The following is a 25,212-nucleotide window of genomic DNA, read 5'->3' on the forward strand; positions in this document are numbered from 1 at the left end:
AGATATTCTACAAGCTAAATGAACGTAGTTTACCCAGCCTACCTGTTGTTGGTCCAGCGAATGCAATGCCTCCCACGACTCTGGTTGGTGGTCTGGTCAGCCAGTCTGTTACATGCCGCCGCTCGTGATGCTTGGCAGTTCCTCTAGCTTGTTATAATGGTTAGAGTACAATCATCAGCATAGGGTTGGGCTTCAAGGATGAAATGTGGTAGGCCTTTGATGTAAACATTGCACATAATAAGGTGCCTGGCTTTCTTTACTGTGGTTTGCTGGTAATAGTCAAGTGGTACACACTGTTTCATTGAGGACTAGTGAGAGAATCTCTTATAGATAAATAAAAAGATAGTCACTACCTTTTTGTATTTATACAAATTTATACATTTATACAAATGACCCGTGAACTTTATCTCTTGATAAGTGATATTGTGTGTGCACATGAATACCTACCTGCTTGATGGGGTTCTGGGAGTTCTACTCCCCAAGCCCGGCCCTAGGAGAGGCTTGACTTGTGAGAGTTTGGTCCACCAGGCTGTTGCTTGGAGCGGCCCGCAGGCCCACATACCCTCCACAGCCTGGTTGGTCCGGCACTCCTTGAAGAAAACTAGTTTTTTCTTGAAGATGTCCACGGTTGTTCCGGCAATATTTCTTATGCTCGCTGGGAGGACGTTGAATAACTGCGGACCTCTGATATTTATACAGTGTTCTCTGATTATGCCTATGGCATCCCTGCTCTTCACTGGTTCTATTCTGCATTTTCTTCCATATCGTTCACTCCAGTACGTTGTTATTTTACTGTACAGATTTGGGACCTGTCCCTCCAGTATTAGTGTTAAGTGGCCCCTAAGTGTTACAATAATCATAATAATCCATAATCATGTTCTTGAGACCAGGGTTCAATCCCATTGCATGACACCAATAGTATTTCTTATCACCGATAGATTTGATATGGCACTTAAAGCAAACAGTTATCTGGCTAGGGGGGGATTTGTTTTATATATTTATAATCCTTTTCTTGCATCTTGGATGGAACAGTCCCATACTGTATTTATATTTTAATTTATTTTGTCGGGGACACAAAGCCTGTGTAAATATGTAATTTAGGCTTTAGATATCCCAGAATTGCCCATCGATTTGCTGGTAAGCACTCTTGTGCAGTAGAATCTAAAATGTGTAGCTTTGTGAGGTCATGGTGATGTTACACATCATGCACGCCATATATAAAACGACATTTAATCCATTATTTTAGTTGGGTTGGGTTAGGATAGGTCAGGTATCTCGTTTTGAGTATAAAGATATTTTGTAAAAATTTTTTGTGCTCTCAAAAAGCATATTCTTCCTGTCTACTATCCCCATCCCCCCATGACTGATCATACGAGTAGATACTCGAGAAGGGAAAGGAGGAGACTGTAATAGATTCCAGGGTATTTGAGGGAGCGGGGATTGGAGGGGGGGGGGAGGGAACGGTCTGGGTATAACGGGCAGGTGGTCGCGTGACCCTGGTGTCCCGGCTTCCCCCCCTCTCTTCTCATTTAGAGTTTCGTCCTCCAGGCCGTCCTCCTCCTCCAGGCCGTCCTCCTCCACTATATGAAACCCACAAATTACTTGAGGGTTAAGTGAGACTATTTTACAAATGTGTCCCTTTAAACTCGGCTGGAGATGAGGTAGAGCAGCATCACTCGCTGATGTCTGCTGGCTTAAACTTGGTGACAGCTACATGTAGGCTAAACAAAAGACGTAACCCTCGCACACACTATTAGTGGCTGTCTTCAATTATCTTGGTTACATAAATGCAACTTAGAAACTCTGGAAGATATGTAAATGAAAGCATTACTATATAGACATAACATTTTAATGTGTTAATTTTTCCTCTAACTTAATTTCCGTAGGCTTAGACAATTTGCATACGCGATTACAAATTAATTATTGACGAAGTGTGCAAATTAGTATGAATAAATACATTATTAATAAATAATACTGAATGTTCTACTGCAATCACTGCTTGTATAATATGGAAATTCATGGAAATAAATGGGCCTAGGCTATTTGTAATGAGTGTCAAGAGTTCACAACAAATTTAAGTAACATTTATACAACTCAAGGCTGACCGGCCTTGGGGAGAAGAAGAACTCCCAGACCATCCAGGTCCAGGTACAGCAGTACAGACTTGCTGTATCTAGCTCCTTTATGGTAGTATGGTGGATGGAATTAAATAGATTTGGGTGTATTTTCCTGAGGCTGTTCATGGGCTGTTCAAGGTCGTTAACGAACTCGCCAGTTTACATTGTGGCAATATGAAATGGAATCCATATGAAACGGTTTGTATAATTATTATATCTTGATGCAATACAGTGGGGGGGGGGCCGTCCGTACAGCGACGGCCTCGCTTCTCGCACGGTTGGCGTTCTATCCCCGATGGATGAAGTGGCTGAATTCCGTTTCCTTACTTCATCATATCCCACCACATATACCCTCCTAGTACTATATAGTAAAGTAAATTTTATTCAGGAATTTATTTAAATTTTTATTCAGGAACGTACATACATAGTTGGTTTACAGATAGAGCTAGTACATACAATACCTAAAGCCACTAGTACGCATAGCGTTTCGGGCAAATGGTCACATTGGCTTTCTCCTGATAATAATTACCATACCTTCATTCAGTTTGCTACTCTAAAAATGTAACTTTTGCCTAACCAGACATGTACGAAACCAAGAAGCTTGTCTAACCTTTCAAAGCCGGTGCATAAATCTAAAACGTCAGTATTGCACTGATTTGGTTTTTCCTAATTCGTCGCATTTTTAATGGAATGGTTGGTGGGGGCGAGTATGTGGTGCCCGTGGAGGGTACTTACTTCAGTGTTGCCAGATTGGACTAAAAGTAGCGAATTGGGCTACTTTTGAAAGCGCTGAGCTAAATTTTTAATCTCACTTCTTGCGACTCTTTGGTCTAATTTAAAAATCAGTTGGGCTAATTTGGGCTACTATCTTGACTTGATTGATTTGATATCGGGGTTTAGCGTCCCCGCTGCCCAGTCCTCGACCAGGCCTTCTTTTTGTTACACCCCCAGGAACATAAGAATATAAGATCAAAGGTAACTGCAGAAGGCCTATTGGCCCATACGAGGCAGCTCCTATCTATAACCACCCAATCCCACTCATAAACATGTCCAACCCACGCTTGAAACAACCGAGGGACCCCCACCTCTACCACGTTACGCGGCAATTGGTTCCACAAATCAACAACCCTGTTACCGAACCAGTATTTACCCAAGTCTTTCCTAAATCTAATCTTATCCAATTTATACCCATTGTTTCGTGTTCTATCTTGTGTTGATACTTTTAATACCCTATTAATATCCCCTTTGTTATGTCCATTCATCCACTTGTAAACCTCTTATCATGTCACCCCCTAACTCTTCGCCTTTCCAGTGAATGCAACTTAAGCTTTGTTAATCTTTCTTCATATGAAAGATTTCTAATTTGGGGAATTAACTTAGTCATCCTACGCTGGACACGTTCAAGTGTCCAGCCCGTAGGATCTGTCAAGGAAGCAGCCCGTAGCAGCTGTCTAACTACCAGGTACCTATTTACTGGTAAATAAGGCATCCTATTTACTGATCCTATTTAGCCCTACTACTGGTAGGGCATCAGGGTGAAAGAAACTCTGCCCGTTTGTTTCCGCCTCCACTGGGGATCGAACCCGGAACTCGGGACTACGAATCCGAAGCGCTGTCTACTCAGCTGTCAGCCCCCCCCCCCCGCTGTCCATTAGTAGTCCGGTTTACTAATGTTAAGATTGTCAATGCCTTATCATTTATGCATTTATAATGTAATGTGTGTAAATCACAACTGTGTCCAACTGCCTGGTTGACCAGATCATGACAGGAGGTCAGAGTCCAGAGACTGGGGCATTGGGGACGTTAGTCCTTGGAAGCTTGGAAAGAAAAAGTAATCGCATGGTAAGGTAATCATCCCCAGGGGCGATCGACTTCCCAACCTTAATTGCCATTAATGCTTCATCCCGGGTAATGTCTCTGCAAGCAACCCAGTCTCGTGATATGGTACTACAAACTTGACTGGTGGAAAGTACCAATGTGTAGTGATGGACCACCAGTATACTACTTAGAGAGTAGACACACATTGCACGTGAAAAACTGTCTGTTTGATGTTATAAAGCTAAACACAGTACGATTTTACCTCAGTGTATGGGACTAGTTTCAATCACAAGCACAACCTCTGAAGCCTTATGTCAACACACAAAGAATATTTTGGCTATATTGAAGTTGATTTGAAGCAGCGTCTTGCACGGACGGGACATTAGCTCTGTGTGGACCTCATATATCTCTTTACACTGTGATGAAGGATAGTCCTTATATGTTTCTTATCAAATGCACGTCATTCCTTGTATTTGGTCTGTTCTCATGCATCTGACGATTTACCTTCCAGCGTCGACTTCATAATAAGAGAAAGCGACAGCTGGTTTGACGGATCTTCATTCAGGGGATAAAGCTATCTTAAAGATTTACAGACTTACAAATGATGGAAAAAAATCCCTTACGGTTAATGTCAAGAACACGGTGGTTGGGAAGGAACAATAGTGTAGAGCAGCTTTTAGATCAGTGGGATTCATGAACAACTTGTTACCAAATTGCTTCTTCCTCCTGTGATAAGTGTGTTGCAAGGCCAACTATTTTCAATATACTCTGATCCTGCCAATAAGCTATTTTTCACATACCTCAAACCAATCCTAAATGATTTTGAAAGGATGAATTGACTTTATCAAAAAAATGAAGCAGATCAGTGTTGCTTTCACACTGTGTTAGAAAACTTCACTCTTGGAATACTCGGAAAAATTGTGCACCCTGATCATGCAAAGCTTCATCTTAATTTCGACTTTATTTCCATTTATCTGCCTGTGGAGAAAGTGGACTTCGGTTATGAATTTTCTACACTTCAGGCCATTGACAATGCTGCAAACCAGGAATTGCTTCAAAATATTCAAGAAAGATGCCATACATTTTTTTAGTGAAAGTTTTCAGAGCTTCTTTCTCACATTCCTAGTAATGCTGAAACTAACAAAAATGAAAAAATCTGTCACCTACTCCACCATTTTCAAAACTTCCGTTAGTTCTAGCTGACCTGTCTAAGCTTAGTGAAATTGAAAGTATGCGTAGTCTACAGTTAACAAGTAACACAAGTTTCTCTCACACTTGTGAGCGACAATTCCAACATCTGGATCATCATTTTGAACCAAGGCAATTACTGTCAAGAACACTGCTGGTGAGTCCAGGCTCATTGACCTCAGTGAGATTACATTGAAAATACACAGCTTACTACTAATCAGTAATGCCCTGGTTGAACGAGTATTTTCACGGAGTAACATTTGTGAAAACTAAACTGAGAAATCGAATGGGACTATAGCTTTTGACATCAGTCTTTGAGAATCAAAACATATCTTGAAGAAAAAGATACTGGTTGCTCATTATTTGAACCAGGCATGTCAGTGATAAAATGTGAGTCTGCAATATGCAAGAATGAGGTTGTTGTTGCAGACGAAGAAGCGGTCCGTCTAATTACTCAAAGCTACCCAAAGCTAAATAGCATTACGTAAGTAATGAAGAAATGATATATTTACTCACAGTAATGTTGGTGCTGAATGTAGAACATGGAAAAAATATTATAAAATTATATTATTTCAGAGTAATAACGAAATTAAACAAAAGTAATTGGCAAGTGACGCCACAGGAAGTCGACGATCCAAGCAACAATGTTGTTGCGTTAGATAATTAGATGGACCCAATTTCATTATAAAATGATATTATTTCAGAGTAAAAATGTTCTAAATTCAGCACCAACATTATAGTGAGTAAATATATCATAGTTCAAATATATCATAGTTCGTCATTGTTTACATAATGTTAGGAAGTTATGGGTAGCTTTGGGTAATTAGACGGACCCTGAAAAATATATTCTTAACCTTCAAATGTGAAGACGGGGGACGGACTCCACACCCACGTATTATAAACAAATGTGAGAATTGGATAACTTAATAATATTTGCTGTGTGAAGCATAATTTACCATGTAAATTTAAATTATGCTTCATGCAGCAAATTTTAGTAAGTTATCCAATTATCACGATTTTTTTATGACATGCAGTGATATTAACACGATCATTAAATCATGTAGTGTTACCCTATATATTAAAGGATATTGCTTGGAAACCCGTGTCAGCCACTAAACATAATATTGGGCTACTTAAATTACAGATTCGCTGCTTATAGACCGTCAGCTCGCTACTTTCAGCAATTCGGATCAGGCGTAAATTGCCATGAATGATTCCCGATTTAGGTTTTCATACGAGTGTCCAGTACTTGGGTTTGCTAGTCTCGCATATGCTTCCGCTCTCATCCTCTTCAAGCGTGCCTCCGGTATTAATACTGGAATTGTATCCACTCCCAAATCTTTCTCTTTCTGGTTCATATAGTTGCCTCCCCCTTACGTGTAGATGCCATCTGGTCTACTCTCCCTTTCCCCATCTACATTGCCTTACACTTGTTACGATTGAATTCCAGCAACAATTTGTTGAAGCGAGTGCAACCAGTGGAGTGAGAGGGGGGGAGGGAGTGGGGCTTGGAGGTAGGTGGTGGTATGTTGGCCACGTCATGCCGGCCTCCGGTACCCGCCTGCATCAGCTGACTCACCCATAACATTAATGTTCTTGTTGCTCTTGTTTTCAATTGGCTGTTCTCCTTTCATTCTTTTGATTTGTTGTGCGCGCGAGCCACTGCTACTCTTGCAAGACAAATAAAAGGTCTCTTGTGTGATGCATTGGCTTTATTGGCGTCATATTTTCTAGTAGGCCGTAATTATAACGGTCCTCTCTATAATTAAAGGGATCATTCTTGGGGATACTGCTCTGTTGATTTTGATTGGTGTATTCTCTCTCTTACTCTGCTCCCCCACTTCTCCCTCCATCACCCTCTTCTCTCAATCAACCCCCCCTCTCTCTCTATCTCTATCTTTTTTTTCTTTTCTCCTCCTCCTCTCCTTCCCTCCCTCCCGTCCACCTTATTTCTCTCCACCACTCCCACTCCCTACTATCTCCAATCCCCTTTATCTCCTCTCCATCCCTCCCCCCCCCCCTCCATCCCTCTACTTCGTCCCCCTCCCTTCACCCCTACCCGACCTGGTCCAGTCAGTCCATTGTTGAAGACTGTTACTTGGAGCTGCACTTCTTGCAAGGAAGCTGTTTTAATTGTTTCTCGAGCTCCACTTTTGCTCCGGCAGTATTTCTTATACTTACTGGGAGGATATTGAACAACAGTGGACCTTTGTTGTTTATACAGTTGGCCGTGCCTATTGTGCCTATAGCACCTATACTTTTCACTGGCTCTTATTCTGTATTTCTGTATTTCCCATCCATATAGTTTACTCCAGTATGTTAGTGTGCAGATTTCGGACTTGGCCTTCCAGTATTATCCATGTTCAGTATATATATATACATGTATGTGTGTGTATATAAATACTATGTTATGGAGAAGTATGTATATTAAAGAACTGGTATGCACAGAACTCGTTAAACCTACAAATGAAGTGTGGTATAGGTACTTGTAATTGAGTAGAAAAATAAACCAAATTTTTATTCTAATACTATATACGAACCGCAAGCTGCAACAACTGAGGGATTCACTGAGGAGATTCACAAAATAGTCTTGATAGCCTAGCAAACCCGGTACCAGATATTACTTCCTTGGAGACTTCTGTTTACCCAGTTTAAGATGGAGTATAGCAAGCAACATTATAACAGGAAATCAATTTGGAAATAATCAACACACAGGTCAGAAAACTACTGAGATTCTGTGACAAATTTTCGTCGAACCAGCAGATAACAGAGCCAACTAGGAACGAAAACACACTCGACCTCGACCTTCACAGGGGCATTACAATATCAGATACAGTACTACATAGTTAGATCACAAGATCATTATAGTTCAAATTAACATTCATACTCATAATTTGTCCAAAAAGATCAACAGGCAAGAAGGGTTATTCAATCAATTCACTTTTAACAATAAGAGGATTGACTGGGGAAAAATATAGAATTTGCAAATATCCAATTCAGAGTCTTGAGTTAAGAGAATGCAGAGAACTCTAGGAAAGAAGGAAAAAAATAATGGAAATGCTTAAGCGCACATAGCTACCACAACAAAGACAAATAATCAAAATTGGGAGAGCAAAGGAATAAAGCAGATGCTAAACCGACCATACCAGAAATGAAATCGGAACAGAAAATTATACAAGGCATAAAGAAAAATCCAAAAATATTTTTTTCACATAGGCAAAATCAAACTCACTCTCCACCAGTATTGAACCTACACTAGCAAGGGAAAGTTCATACATGGAGGATGACAAAAAAGTTAATGAAATCTTGAAATACCAGTATGAGGCTATGTTTAGCGCTCCAATAAATAACATGAAAGTTGAAGATCCGGAGAGCTTTTTATGAATGATATCCAAACCTACTGACAATATATATATAACGTATTAACACGAGCACAGAAGACGTTGAAAGGTAAATTAACCACATGCTTGTGCACTCATCCCCGGGTCCAGACTCCTGGAATAATTCAGTATTCCTAAAAAATGTAAAGTAGCAGTAGCACAAGCACACACTAATATGGAAGAAAAGCTTGGATACGGGGGAGATTCCAGAAGCATTTGGTAGGCATCCATCAGTTTCAGGAGACTATGGAGTTGCGCTCTGGTTGTCAGTCTGGAATCTCCCCCGTATCCAAACTTTTCTTCCATATTAGTGTGTGCTTACTTCTTACCTCACCTATCTCGATTGGGGAGATAGGGGAGGTAATAGCTCCCCATTACTTGGGGAGTTATACGTGTGGGCTTGGGGGGAGGTAGATACATATAGTTCCACTACATAAGGGAGGTGGTAAAGCCTTAACAAAAACTACAGACCAGTTTTATGAACGGTGAACTTTACAATCCAGGTCAACATGGATTCAGAGCGGGAAGATCCTGTCTTTAACAATTCTTCTACTATTATGACAAATTCACAGATGCTTTAGAAGAAAAATAAAATGCAGATGTGGTATAAACTGAATTTGCAAAGGCATTTGATAAATGTGACCATGGACTGAAAGTCCATCATAATATCAGTGCAAATAACGAGTAAGGTAGGGTGTTGGGTTCTCACTTTTCTATCAAACAGAATCCAAAGATTAACAGTCAGTCAAATAAAATAAAGTGCAGTAAAACGTTCTGTACCCCAGGGCACAGTCTTGGCATCACTGCTTTTTCTTATTCATATCAGATATAGATAAAAATACTAGTCATAGCTTCGTGTGATCCTTTACAGATGACAGTAACAAATCAGCATAAAAATTAACTTTGTGGAAGACGAGATACTACAGGGCAATAATTATAGTCTTTGATTGGACATAGGAAAATGTTAGGATGTTCAGCAGTGGCTCTGTTACAGGTACTTCGGTACCCTGAGGTACAGAGCTTTTCACAGTGCTTGGACTTTATTTGATTTGATTGACTGTTATTCTTTGCACTCTGTTTGACAGGAAATTGAATGCGCTATCACTCTATGGTCACATTTATCAGTTGGCTTTGCAAAGTCAGTTTATACCACATCTGCATTTCAATTTACATGTTTTTACATGCTCTTACATAATTTGCAAGAATGTAAGAACTTGTGTATACTGTATAAATAATAAAAAAAGATCTCTTCTAATGCTTCTGTGATTTAGTCATAGTGGTCAAGTAGCTGCGAAAGGCATCTTCCCATTCTAAATCCGTGTTGACCCGAGTTGTGAAATTCAGGTTTTATATCTCCATAAAACTGGAGATCTGATTCCTGATATCACTAGTTTATAAGAGTAATACCATTGCTAACCATTGTTGGGATTTTAATAATACTAGAATTGTTTGCAACTGCACAAATATCAGAGACGCCAAATAGGAGTAATTATAGATTCTATAGACAGTAAATGGCAGTAATCTAATTAAAGTAGATCCGATTAACCGTAAAATTATTCTTGAAGCAGCAAAATTACCTAAACTCGTCAGTTACAGCCCCGCTCCTGTGCCGGGTAAGTTCACTACGGGCTCACCATAGCCCGTGCTACTTGGAACTTTTTGTTCCGAGTAGCGAATCATAAACAACAACAACAACAACAACAAGAACACACCTAACTCACTAATTCACACAATACCTTGTGACATCCAGAGTAGGGATAATGATTCCGTGGAACCCTCGGAAACCCCCTAGCAGAAATCCGGGTAATTGAGGAGTTTTCTGAAACTTCGACATATCTCATAAAAGTATATGTGTGTACGTCTGATACCATAACACTTTGTGTAAAGGAGGAAATGTAGATGTTTATCTCTCAGAATGTTTGGTAATATGTTTATTGCTTGTGATGTGTGTATATGTATGTATTAACACGATGTACTGAACGGGGTGAGAATAGCTTGAGCTACCTCATCCCTTTGTGTGTGTTTTACATCAATAAACTTATTTCAATTCAATTTCGACATATCTTGGCGAGGCCGTGGGAAGTAATATCACGACGACATCTAATGTTTGACGCCAAGTGAGGCGCTCGGCCAAGTTTATAATCGCAAGCTCCCAGAATCTTGTTCCACAGGGGAGACATCTCCCGTCACGCAGGGTGCAGTCGCACCTCCACAGATCTCCAGTATCGGCTATTGATACTGGTAATGGCCCCAAAGGACCACCACTTACGGGCTATTCATGCCCGTGCCACCTTTTGGGTGGCTTAATCTTCATCAATCAATCATCGAATCTTGTTCAGTACATTCTATACAGTACCTTGAAAATGGCTGTATGTTACATCCGAAGTTTTTTTTTAATACACATGCACATATATTGGGCTTTTTCCTTCACGTTCACTTTTATCCTTGTTATTGATGTAACAATACTATTATTATTTAGTAGGTCACGGTGTTGTAAGACACGTTGAACCAGCTCAAGGTGATGGGTCCTGTTGTGGTTCCGTAGGAGGTCCTGTTGAGTCAGTGACAACTCTTGGTTTTATCCTTCCCGTTGGGTAGTGAATCACGGGATTGAAATCTTGCAGAAAGGTTGATTGACAATTGTTTACATAAGGTGGCAATGACCTCGTTGTTATGGCGCTTTAAATTGCTACTTTATGGGATCGACTCAAAAAATCTTTAATCGTGTTAGTGACTTATACAGTCAAGTGTTTCCTGAATGATAGTATGATTGTACATATTGTTGTCTAGCTAGTACTGTGTGACGCGCACATGGGATGGAATTAGTTGCCTCTTATACGAGGTAATTGGATATATTGGATTTCCTTGAATTCTTACCGATTTGCTTACCTGTAGGCTTCCTGCGTATATTGGCTTAAGCAGGTATCATATTCACATTTTCATGGCTACCTTGGCTTATCTTACCTTACTGTTACCTTGCTAGGATTTTGGGGCTTAGCGTCCCCGTGGCCCAGTCCTCGACCAGGCCTCCTCGTTGTTGGACTGGTCAACCAGGCTGTTGAACGCGGCTACCTTCCTTCTGGATATTTTGTGCACAGGTGTTAACACGTCTCCATGGTGATCTCTCTCACTTGTGCTGTAGTGAAAGCAAAAGTAGCGCAATGTTGACGCTTCCTCAGACTGAACTGCTGCGATGGGTTAGGTGAGTTACTTTGCGTTGATACATCTTTGGTTGTCTAAATTTGTACCTAGATTCGTGCCTAGAATCTTGTTAGGCAAACCCACTTCAAATTTGATGGTGTTTATACGTCAATAAACTTATTGAATTGAATATTGGTCACACTAGGTGGGTCCCCATTGGAACCTCCCCCCCCCCCACAATTGGCCCATTCTTGGCAGGTCCCTTTTAAATCCTGCCCCTTCTCACCCATATACCTTTATCAGTTGTGTCGATGTGTGTTGCCTAATGTATTTTTGTTTTTATTGCAGGTAAGACGCGGGAATGTTGGCAGTGCGAGGTGGTCAGTGAAGGTGAGGTGTATAATTGTAGAAAGGTGAACAGCTGTTGTGTAAACAGACGTGCATTAGGAAGGACTGTACCTACGTGTTTGTTCAACTAGTCACCATGACAAGCACGTCGGATTGGTTGATACAATTTACTAGTCCCTTAAAAGTGCGACGTATTTGTAAACAAATCAAGCGTGCTTTTTTTTTTTTTTTTACGTTTATGCATCGGCCTCGATATGTGCGGTAGGTCGACTACGGTTCGTACGTTTCTATTTAGGCAAAACTTGCATTTTTACATTTCCTTCTAAAAAAGGTTATATTTTTTCGGAGTGGCAAATAGAATAGGCTGGTTTATCAGTTAGGTTTTTGGTCTATGTACTATAGATTGGATATAAATACATTTGAACGCATACAAAGAAAAATGACAACAGTTAATCCTGGGAATTAGAAACCTTCCACATGAAGATATAAAAAGCTTTAACTTATAGGACCTCCTCGTTGACCAACCATTTGTTGGTCAGACCCGAGACCGAGCCGCTGGGACATTGACCCCCGGAATCACTGCAAGGTACCTTATCTTGCGATGATTTCAGGGCTCAACGTCCCTGCGGCCCAGTTCTCAACCGGGCCTCCTCGTTGATGGACTAGTTTATTGGATGCGGCTGCTCGCACCCTGACGTATGAATCACAGCGTGGTTGATCAGGTATCCTTTGGAAGTGTTTATCAAATTCTCTCTTGAACACTGTGAGGGATCGGCCAGTTATGCTCCTTATGTGTAGTGGAAGCGTGTCGAACAGTCTCGGGCTGTCGACTTGAGAATGGTCCAGGACGGACCGAAACGTCGTCGTCCCTTCAACTTCTAGTGTGTGGTCTGGTCAACAGTCTCGGGCCTCAAAGTAAAGTACATTTTCTTGGAAGTCGTTAAGGGTGACATGATTGCAGTACAGTATATAAATGGATAAACGGTTATAACAAGCCACCATTTGGTCCGGGAGACATCTCCCGTCACGCAGGGTGCAGTCGCACCTCCACAGATCTCCAGTATCATCTTTTGATATTGGTAATGGCTCAAAAGGGCCACCACTTACGGGCCATTCATGCCCGTGCCACCTCTTGGGTGGCTTAATCTTCATCAATCAATCTATAATAAGCGGGATATTATTATATCAGCACAAAATAGAACTATGTAGATTAGGTAAGTTGAGATTTAGGAAAGACCTGAGTAAATACTGGTTTGGAAATGATGGTAGATTTATTAAGTATTATTATTATTATTATTGAGAAAGATCATTCAAACACTGCCGTAGTGTTTGAATGAAGGCAAATGAAAAACCCAATATCTGTAGAAATGTATTAAAGCCCAAATTTTCTTGTGTAACATACACCCTTTCTCAAGGTACTTTATATAATGTTGTGCCTGAACACTATATACAGCACTTTGAGAAAGGATGTAGGTTACATCCGAAATTTTTCTTTTATTTACACTTAACACAAATTGGATCTTTCGTTCACCTTCATTCGAGCACTATGGCATTGTAGTAAGTTTCTCCGTTTTTGTTTTTGAGAAAACCTGGTTGGGCTCGAGTGGAAGCCTCAGGAATCCTCATGGGCTCAGTAGAAGCTCAGGTTGCAATCCTTTCGACAATATTATTTGGTTGTCTTGGGTGTGTGCCTGGGATTACTCGACACACACAGGTTCGAATCCTCATCACGGCTCCTTCCGATTTTCTTATGGATACATCATGTTAGTGTGATTGCTCTCTGGGTAGTGATTATTATTAATAATAATGAGAAAATCCACCATGGCAGCGAGGTGGGCGCCAACCTACGACTTTGGCGTTGCCAAGCCACATACTCTACCACTAGACCACCACTGACTTACACCAAGTCACCACTGACTTGGTGTAAGTCACTGGTGGTCTAGTGGTGGAGTACGTGACTTGGTTATGCCGGGGTCGTAGGTTCGCGCCCACCTCATTGCCCTGGTGGAATTTCTCATTTATTTTATATATATATAATACACTATACAAAATACTGTATAGTATTACTGGTTCCAATGGCAATATAATTCCCAGTCCTCTGGGAATTATATACTTTGCTTAGTTCGAGACAAACTGTGTACCCTGTGGCCTGAGTTCCACGAGACATTACTTGTTCAACTGAAATCCCACCAGGAATCTAACCCCAGCTCTCAAGAGCAGAAGTGCAGCTGGATGCGGTATGGCGGTATTTTTTTTTAGGGATAAACCTGTGTAGGCACTAAGCCTCCGGCTGAGCCTTGAGGTGGTTCCGAAGATCAATATCCCATGGACCGGCCTCGGCTCACAGGTCTCTCTTTCGGTGGTCTGATCAACCAGACTGTTGGACGTGTCTGCCTGATGTATGACTCAGTCTGGTTGATAAAAGTCTCCTTGGGAAGTGTTTTAACAAGTTCTCTATTGAACACCGTGAGAGGTCAACTAGTTATGCACCTTATAGGTAGGGAGACTGTGTTTAACATTAACAGTCTTAGCTCTTTGATGTTGATAGTTCTCTCTCAGCGTAGCCATTGCACCTGCGCAATTCAAGGAGGCTGTTATGCACATCGTGCATGTATAGAATGTATAATCTTTCCCCTCCTGGTCAAGTGTGTTCTGCGTGTAAATTATTATGCACTTCTCCTGCCTGCACTCTAGGAAATATACATTTACAATTTTTAAGTTGTCTCAATAATTTAGATGTTGAGTGGATTCTAGCAGTAAAAGGACCTTTGCACGCTCTCCAGATCAGCAATATCTCCAGCTTTGAATGGTGGTTATTATGACACATTATGGCATCTTTGAGAGCACTGTTATCTTAAAAGTACTATTGGTATGGCATCTCTAGTTTGGAAGGTTTTTGTTATCCAACCTGTCATTTTCACTCCAAGTTCTTTTATATTGCTTTTTCGTTCTGTAGTGTGATTTGACTGCATTTGTGGTTTGCTTTATATTTTCGTTTTTTCCATAGTTCAGGAGCATGAACATGTTTTCTGTGGCCTCTTACCTCTCCCCCCCCCTTACTTCTCTTCACCCCCCTATCTCACCTCACTTCACTCTCCTCGCCACCAAAATCTTCCCCTCCCCTCCTGGAAAGCTTAAAATTACGATGTGCTGAAAGCCGACAAAACACATCCCAGAATTCAGGCATGAAAGTTGTAAGGGGGTCGCTATAGGAGCTGGTGCTTCTTTAAAGACGGCACTGGGGCCCATCCCGAATTCTTGTGGCACTCCATGCTCACGTGTGTGTGTCATCTTGGAACGTTTGGTGAAGGCGCCTGACCTCAAGCGTCTGGCCTATTTAATACATGTAGACAGACATTTGTTTTAATAGATACAGATGTGTGGGTTGGGTGTTCTATTTATACAGAACCAAATGGCACGTCTTAAAGGCATGGAGGCGTATGTATCATGGCAGTGCTAAGTAATAACTATTGTTGGTAGAGCAATAAATGTAGACTAGCCCAGTTGGTTATATTATTGTATCAGGCTCTTGCGCCCCCTCAGCAACCAATAGGGAACACCTCACGGGTTGTGTGGCGCACGACGCGTCTTTGATCTAGACTACACGCTCCAATGTGTAGCTGGTGTAGTTTACAGGCTACACTATCCTGTAGCCTAGTGTATCAGTTATCATCCAACCCGTCCTCATAAAAATAACGTCACTTTTGGCTCGTATGCGCACTATGGCCAAATTTGGACGTAATTTGAAATGAAATCGACTCACAAAAGTGACGTACTGTCCCGTTTTTTGTTTGAGTCGTCCGGCCTACTCGGTAAGGTTAGAAGAGGAAACTTTCAATTAACGTTTTTCATAACGCTTTGACACTTTGAGAATGTCCTGCCCACCTAACCTATCAGAGGACCCTTAACTTACTATTGTTGAAAATAAAATCCCAATTTTTTTTTTTTCATTTTCAAATTACGTCCACTTTCGGTCATACGGCCAAACGCGACGTTATTTTTAAAAGGACAGGTTGTTATTCGCCACATTCTGTGCAGCTTTTTTCGGGATTGGCCGATCCATTACAAAATTATGACGTGCATAGTGATGATTAAAATCCTGTTAATATTGACGTTTTTATATATCGGCTTCGAAGGTTTGGGTAGGTTGCTTGGGGGTTCATACGTTTTCAGTTAGGCCAAACTGGTGTAATATTTTGACAGTAGCAAATAGAAAGCAATGGGCGCATGAGCTGTAGCCTAGTATGGCGCTGGCGCCATGTCCTCCACCCTCCCCCAGCCTCCCTACGATCACGGGGAGGCTTGCTTAGGCTCGTGCAGCCAGCCTTTGGGACACCGGTGGAACCTGATCACCAAATAAGCCACGGAGATATTAGAAAGGGGTGTGGGGGCCTGCGGGTCGCTTCAAGCAACAGCTTTTTTATACCCGGTTACCACAAGGCAACCCCGGCCCCAGGCCGGGCTTTGGGAGTAGAGCTCTCTAAGCCGTCTACCGGTAAAACAAGACACAAACCACAATATTCTGTGTAATAACGGTTCATTCACTTGGACCATCGGGGAAACTCGACGGCCCACAAAACCGACACCGTATTCCAATCAACCAGGCTATGTATGCATGCTTCCTACAAGGATCTTAGAGGTATCTAACTAGTGCCTAACTGGGACTCTTAAGACCTTCCTGGAGCACGACTTAAGGTGTCTTGAGGCTTGTAGCCTCCTCTTCATGTTGCCATGGTAGGAAAATATAGATAAATTTGTCGGTGTCAGAGTAGTAAACCTCACTTAGAGCGAGGTGGTGGAGGCAAGCTCCGTGCACAGTTGTAAATATAGACATGAGTTAGCCGGATATGGTCGAGAACCTGTACACCAGGTAATTGACAGTTGAGATTCGGGGCCAAAGAACCGAACACACCTTAGGTGAGTACAAACACCACCAGGGGCTGAAGAAGCGGTTAGCACAGGTTGCGTCTAGGCAATCCATCTGCTTGATAGATAAACTAGACCGTTCTCTGAGTTAGATACTCCGTAAAAAAAATGCAACTGTTTTGCCCAACCAGAAACGGAAAAAATGGCTGTTTTGTCTACCTTGAGGTGGTTTCGGGGCTTAGCGTCCCCGCGGCCCGGTCGTCGACCGGGCCTCCTCGTTGCTGGACTGGTCTAACCAGAAACCAACCTAACATAGCAAGCCCGATGCATTGTGAACGTTAATATTACGAGGCTTTAATTATTAGTTAATGCGTCACATTTTTATCACATTGAGCAGTTGGACAAGAAATGCGAGGTATTAGGTGAGAGGGCGGGATGCATTAATGCGAGGACCGTTATGACCCCGGCTCGACCGGTCGTTTAAACATACAAACACTGCAGTGGAGGTGACCAGGGGGTATCGACCCCCCCCCCCCCCCTGCCTAGAGTGGCCCTGGTTTACAGTACACACCTTCATACCTGCTCTAGGAGGGGGGGAGTTATGATTCATACACGGGAATGTGGTTTATACGTATGCGCCTAACTATGTTTGGGGGAAATGGAGAGTTGTATAAAAATATTGGTCTCTCTCTCGCTCTCCCTCGCTCTCTTGCTCTCTCTCGCTCTCCTTCGCTCTCTTGCTCTCTCTCTCTCTCTGTGTCCCTCTCCTCCCTGTCAATATAAAACTCACTCTATGCATTCGCTGATGCAACACTCGCCTTCCCCCTCTCTCTCACGTCCCGCCTTCCCTCCCTCCTGGTGTTCCCTCCCTTACGCTGACTAACTCAACTTGTAACCGGTCGTCCCCTTCCTTGCCACTTACTGTTGACTACCGCTTGACCTGTTCACTTTGAGACTGTTGGTTTTGTTGACCACCTCATGGCCTGTTCACCGGTGTTTCTAATTTAATATTGCGTTCGACTCACCTGGGCTGTGGGAGACTCGAACCGTGGACCCCACTTGCGTGAGGCCGAAGTTCTGGTGTAATAATGCTCTGTTCTCTTGCTCAGCATTTATTTCGTAACCGACCGACTTGAGTGATGGTCTGTTCACTGGTTATTTTTGCTGCGAGGCTTTTGAGTGCTACTGTTTTAAACGTGGCGTGACTTTTATTTAGTGTAGACTTAATGACATGAGCAGGTGGGTGGTTTCCCAGGGCATAGGGTCATAAATAGGGTTCGCGTGTTGGGCTTGAGGGGAGACGTGCTTACTAAACAGTACAGTGGGAGTGTGAGGGCTTGGCTCTTCGTGTCCTGCCTCTTTGTCTAATTGAAATTTTGTCTCATTCGAGTTCTTTGTTGTATCTGCTCTTTCCGTGCATTCTTCTTGTTGAGAACTCTGAATCATCAGGTGATCAGTAGGTAAACAGGTGTTGAAGCAAGTACCACTTGCAGATGTTAATTCGTTAAACTGAAGAACACTTAAAGAAACACCATATCTGCTATAAGTAACTGATGATAAATAATAATGCTGAAATCAACATAACGAAACTTAAGGAATGGTTGTTATAAAGTGAACCGATGTTCACTTATAAATCAATGTTCTGAAAATGAAATTGACTTTAAAATAAGGGTAATCACATAAGAATTATTAATTAAATCAAGTCATCCAATTTTACCCACAACGAGATATTTAACTGGTAAGAAATAACAACTTCCGCTGAACAGATTTATTTACCATTTCACATCCACTCTTATCAACCTCCTTCAACCTTAACGATTCTTTCCTCCCTAACCTGTTCTACAGCTAATTCGCCGGCTTATTTTCAAAGCCTTTAAGAAAAGACTCGAAGACTTTAACCATCACTGGCTCTACTACATATCCCTCAGGTATGGTTACCTCTCACCACATACACAAAAACACACAGATAAGCATAGTCACTTGTAACCTATCCACCGCTGCCCACTGGATGGGGGGCGGTGTGCAGGACAAACATATCAATTGTGACACTAGCTCTCCACATATGTCAGTTGCTTAATTTAGAACCTGTACTTGAGGTCGATCTCGAACCCATTGTTGATGTGACGACTTATATTAAATTTTGTAACTAGCTCATCAAGATTGTAACTTGCTTAGCTAAATGAATTGTGGGGTTCAGTCTCTGAGCCCATTATGTGTCTCTGTAACCCTTTCCACTACCGCCCACAATATGGGTATGAGGTACATAATAAATAAACTAAACTAAAAGCATAGTCACTGGGGAGGATTTGAACAAGTCGAGCCTGGCCCCCATGCCGGTCTTCTGGGCGTAGAAGAACTCCAGGAACCCACTCCAGGTAAACATTTTACTGACACCGCCCTGGTAATTCAACACTGAACTTTCGACACTGGAACTCTCCCAAATGTAGAGATACTGATGACTGGGAGAGTCTGCCACCCACCAGGGTCACAAACACCCCCAAGGGCAACAGCCTGAAGTAGCAGAGGCTGTGTCATGCTACACTAGAGGAGCTTCTGAATCTGTGTAAAACCTACAAGATACCGTTTATATATTAAGACATGGAATTGAACACAACAGCACTATTACAATTGCTAGTTTTCGTGCGAACATTTACCACTTAACTGGACACCTAAAAACTAGACTTTAAATAAAGTCTAGAAACTAGATTTATTCCTCCAAGGAGTGCCGGACCAACTGGGCTGTGGTGGGTATGTGGGCCTGCGGGCCGCTCCAAGCAACAGCCTATTGGACCAAACTCTCACAAGTCAAGCCTGGCCTCGGGCCGGGCTTGGGGAGTAGAAAAACTCCCAGAACCCCATCAACCAGGTATCAGCCAGGTACCTACAGGGTGAAAAAACTCTGGATCACTTAGTCTTTAAGTTTCGTCAACAACTTGACAATTTAATGAATACACACGCGCGCACACGCACGCACGCATGGTGCAGAGAACACGAGTGCACTAAAATTTCAATGAAGAACATACATTTATAAGCGTTGGTTCACCTTGCCCCATCATACTCATTCTTGGTAATGACGAGCCTTAACCATAGCGACGAATTATAGATCAGTTAATAGCTTAATGCAATAGATATCTTCCTGGTAGGTGAAAGAAGGGCCATCAAATAGCTGGATGCTCATTATTATTAAAGTATTAATGGGTTAAGCTCGTTAATAAAGAGGGCCTAAAGTGTTGTCAGCCTCCTTTAGTCATTGGTGCAAGTGATGCTTGTGGTGTCCTTTATGATGTGCTGACGATTCAGGATGGTGTTGTGCACCACACCACCTACCTTGAGGTGCTTCCGGGGCTTAGTGTCCCCGCGGCCGGGTCGTCGACCAGGCCTCCTGGTTGCTGGACTGATCAACCAGGCTGTTGGACGCGGCTGCTCGCAGCCTGACGTATGAGTCACAGCCTGGTCAACACAACATAGCACCGGGGTGGTGCACATGGTGTTGTGCACCACCAACACAACATACTTACCTAGTTGTGTTTGCGGGGGTTGAGGTTTGGCTCCGCTTCTCAACTGTGAATCGGCTGGGGTACAGGTTGTGTGTGTGTGGGGGGGGGGAGGCGGGCTGTTGTGGTGTGTGTAGGGTCTGGTGGGGGGGGGGCTGCAAAGATCCTTTACCGTTAGATTTCACTCTATAAGTCATCTTAATTACTGTATTAGGACCAATCGGTTACAGCTCCGCTTCTGTGGCAGGTACCACGGGTTCACCATATTCCGTGCTACTTGGAACTTTGTGTTCCGAGTAGCTGAATCTAAAACAACTACATGGGACCGATTAAAGGTTCTAAATCTGTGTTCTCTAGAGCGCAGGAGAGATTATATGTAATTTCTCGTGGAAGACTTTAGAGGGACGACTGGTTCCAAATCTGAACACACACATCATCACATGAGGCCAGTAGGCATGGCAGGATGAGCAAAGCAACCTCGTTAAAAAGCAGAGGTGTAATAGGTACGCTGAGGAAGAACTCGATCAACATCAATGACCCTACAAGTTTCAACACTCCCGTTACACGTACGGAGCATAACTTCACTGGCCTCTCATTGTCAACAAGTCAACAGGCTAGGGCGACAGCCTGGTTGACCTGACGACCAACCGGTAGGCCAAGTCGGAGACCGGGCCGCGGGATGTTGATCCCCGAAAGCTACACAAGGGTAGCCACAATTGTGCTTGCTCGGGTTGAGCTTTGGCTCTTTGGTCTCGCTTCTGAACTGTCAACTGGTGTACAAATTCGTACCTAGTTATTACCACCCACCACAACTGTACTGTGGAGAAATGCCCGACACACCACTGGAACATTATCTAACACAGTGCACAGTTACAAACCCAATAAGTCTTTCAACTTAAGATTCCTCAGAGCAGTTGTTGTTAAACACATGGGGCAAAATCCTACTGAAGCGACCATATGAGTCATAAATACTCATACTTCGCCTAAGTAAAACAGAAACAAGTAATACTTAGTGGCCAGCCAGAGGCTTAGGGCCCGCGCAGGAATATCCCTGAAAAAACCCTACCACAAGGTAGGTGGTAATTATGGTTGGTAGTGGTAGTTACTGTGTGTGTGGGGTTTATGGTGGTAGGTGGAGTGTTGGTCTGGTTGTATTGTTGTTGATATTGGTAAGGTACGTCAGGCTGCGAGCAGCCGCGTCCAACAGCCTGGTTGACCAGTCCAACAACGAGGAGGCCTGGTCAACGACCGGGCCGCGGGAACGCTAAGCGCCGAAAAACCTCAAGGTAAGGTATGACACCCGAGAAAGCTTAATCAGTCAACGATATCGTTACTCTTTAAACATTCAAACCTAACATAGACCAGGGAAGGGGAGACGACGTTGACTAGGGAGAGGGGGAGTAAATGCTAGTGGGGGGGATGGACACTACTATGGGAAGGGGGGAACATTCTACCTTGTGTGTGGTACATTGACTACGTGGAGGGGTTAAACACTTTGCTTTGTATTGATTATGTGGGCCTGCGGGCCGCTCCAAGCAACAGCCTGTTTGACCAAGTTCTCACAAGTCAAGCCTGGCTAAGGGAATAGAAGAACTCCCAGAACCCCGTCCAGGTACCGGGAAAGGTGTACATTGACTGAGAGGAGAGGGTGGGGGTTCTTTCTCTGGATACCGCATTCAACTGGGAATGAAGGAGGGCCGGCCGTCCGTCCATTTTAGTGGTGGCCAGGCACCGTCTTGCGCCAAGGTCGTGGCGGATAGTAATACATATTTAGCAGTCATGGGGTAGGGGGGGGAGGGTAGTGTCTCCTCGTGGGGCTTCAGCTGCTCTTTGTCTCCTTGATTGTGTCTTCCCCCTCTCTGTCTACAAGCGCGAGAGGAAGCCAGACATAGTGAGGCCAAGTGCGCGCGTGAGAAAGCCAAGGAAGGAGAAAGGGGGGTGGGGAAAGGGAGAGAGGGAGGGAGGGGGTTCAGATAGCCGTGGTTGACGCACCATTCAGGTAGTTGTTCTCGGGATGGTTGCGCGAGTGGGATTGTCCCATGACGATGTGTGGGGTGGTCGTGTAGGGGTGAGGTGGGGGTGGGAATGGTTGGGGAGGGGGAAGAGTAAAGAGGATGGAGAGGCATAGGTGAAGAGGGAGAGTTATGAAAGCAGGCGGGCTGTCCGCCTTGCTGACACGATGTGTGGGTGTTGGCAGCTAAGCTAAGCTGGCTCCCTCTTGTCAGGGAGCTGTGAGTGTGTGTGTGAGAAGTTCTTCACATGTGTTTCACCAGATACGAGTATCTATAGATAAATACTGTGTAGCATTCATATATACACACCGATGCTTCCACACAAATTATTGTTCTGTTTAAGGATATATATATATATATATATATATATATATATATATATATATATATATATATATATATATATATATATATATATATATATATATATATATATATATATATATATATATATCGTACCTAGTAGCCAGAACGCACTTCTCAGCCTACTATGCAAGGCCCGATTTACCTAATAAGCCAAGTTTTCATTAATTAATTGTTTTTCGACTACCTAACCTACCTAACCTAACCTAACCTAACCTAGCTTTTTCGGCTACCTAACCTAACCTTACCCATAAAGATAGGTTAGGTTAGGTTAGGTAGGGTTGGTTAGGTTCGGTCATATATCTACGTTAATTTTAACTCCAATAAAAAAAATTGACCTCATACATAATGAAATGGGCAGCTTTATCATTTCATAAGAACAAAATTAGAGAAAATATATTAATTCAGAAAAACTTGGCTTATCGGGCCTTGCATAGTAGGCTGAGAAGTGAGTTCTGGCTACTAGGTACGACATATATATATATATATATATAATATAATACACACCACACCACACACACTCTTTTTCCAATTATTGGGTGAGGGATTTCTGGTAAGCATTTCACCTGGGAATTATGTACTGTGAGGCGGGATTTTCATCTAGGAAATCGCGGCTCTTGGGCCACCAGTAATCTTTCTACCATTGGGTCCTCTTAACATTTCGATGGTGTTCCACACCCTGATGGCTTGGTGCTGCAGTCTGATGTTTAGTGGCTGTATGTTCAGGAGTTCATGGAGCTCCTGGATTGTCTGATCATATGGTGGACGGTGTTTTGCTGCTCTCCTTAGCGCCTTATATTGCACTGCTTGCAGTTTCTGCATGTTAGTTTTCTTCAAATTGTGTGTAGTAGTACTGGGGAATACTCTAGATGCGGCCGAACTAGAACATTATATAGGTGTATCTGAATGTTTGTACTGAGGCTTCGGAATCGCCTCAGTTTTCCTAAGGCTGTTTTGGCTTTGTTTAGTGAGTCCCTTACATGAATTTTGACCCCTCTTCTATTCATCATGAGTCCCTGTGTTCTACCTACCTCTGCATATTGGATCGGGCGGTTGTCAAGGATAATGGGGTCTGGGTTTCTTTTTGCAATGTGTATTATCAGGAACTTTTGTTTATTTGTGCTAATTTTCCATTGCTTCTCAAAGTTGTTTATGAATTCCGTTGCTGCCTTGGTCGTGTTGGCTAGTAGCGGCTTTGATGGTCCTGGTTGGCATATTATTTGAGTGACAGTGAGGATGGGTGTGGAGGGAGGGGGAGATAGTTGTGGGTGAGGTGGATACAGATGTGGACGGTGTGGGGAGAGTTGTGGTGGACGTGGGGGGGGGGGGGGGGCAGAAGGGAGCGTGTTGGAGGTGGACGTGATGGAAAGTAGTGTGTACTTGCCTAATTGTGCTCGCGGGGGTTGAACCTTGGCTCTTTGGTCTCACCTTTCAAAAGTCAGTCAACTTTTGTACAGATTCATGTGTTTTTTTTTATTTTATATTTATTATTTTCTACCACGGACGTGAAGGGAGGGAGCAAGTATTGTGGGTTTACCTGGAGCATACCTGGATAGAGTTTCGGGAGTTGTTCTACTCCCCGAACCTGGCCTAGGGCGGAAGTGAAGGGAGAGTAAGTGTTGTGTGGACGTAAAGGGAAGGAATAAGTTACATTATCGATTAGTGTCTGCAGGGAAGTGAGGTCTAGCAGTTACTATTCTTCCCTAACTTTATTAAAGCAACATGAGGTTCAGTTTCCGTAGTCTCCCCTTGTAGCTCATACCCCCTTAGCTCGGGTACTAGTGTTGTCGTATACCTTTGAACCTTCTCCAATTTAGTCTTAAGCCTGACTATACCACAAGACTACGCTGGAGTCGCATTCTTCAGGCTTAGTTTTATATATGTATCCAAGGTTCTAAATTATTCATTACGCAAAATTCTAATGACAGTTCTGGTGTTAGCCAGCTTGTATCCGCCACCGACGATGTTCTTTTGATGTGGGCTTCTTGATATCAACTCCCATATCTTTGTCCGTTTCATGGAGGACTTCATCTCCCATTCGGTACCCTGTTTCTGGCCTCCTGTTCCCTTCACCTAGCTTCATTACAATTACTAGAGTTGAATTTTAGTAGCCATTTATTGGACCATTCCTTGAATTTGTCTAGGTAATTTTGTAGCCTCTTCTTAATATCTTCCTCGGTCTTAATCCTCATAATTTTTGCATCAACAGCAAACATTGAGAGGAACGAGTCTATTCCGTCTGCGAGATAGTTTACATGTATCATAAACATATGCAGTATAGAAATGTGAAATATAGTGAGAGTTTGCGTCGCTGTAATTTTGTTTGTTTGCGTTGCTGCACCTGTTTGGTTGGAAGGTCGGGGGGTTAGTGGGGTGTGGGAGGAGGTAGGGGGAGTAATGGAGGAGTGGGATGGGGGGGATTTGTGAGTTGGTGGGCGGGTCATGCACACCCGGCACCACTCCCCCCCCCCATTACTACCATCTC

The 25,212-nt window shown here is 42.9% G+C and overlaps 1 protein-coding gene across 8 annotated transcripts in view; it reads left to right on the forward strand.

Annotated features, from left to right (window-relative positions):
* The window catches only part of LOC123758464 (Smrter), a 730,161-nt gene that overhangs the window by 545,890 nt on the left and 159,059 nt on the right, over positions 1 to 25,212 (forward strand). The window contains exon 1 of one of the 8 annotated variants that reach the window (XM_069328781.1): positions 11,650 to 11,705. The exons of the other annotated variants lie outside the window; for them this stretch is intronic. Coding sequence (XP_069184882.1) covers positions 11,665 to 11,705 — 41 coding nt within the window. The 5' untranslated portion in view covers positions 11,650 to 11,664. Of the gene's footprint in view, positions 1 to 11,649; positions 11,706 to 25,212 lie in introns of those variants that run through there. 8 annotated transcript variants of the gene reach the window in all.

Source organism: Procambarus clarkii, chromosome 22 (assembly GCF_040958095.1).
Source record: "Procambarus clarkii isolate CNS0578487 chromosome 22, FALCON_Pclarkii_2.0, whole genome shotgun sequence".
Lineage (NCBI taxonomy): Eukaryota > Metazoa > Arthropoda > Malacostraca > Decapoda > Cambaridae > Procambarus > Procambarus clarkii.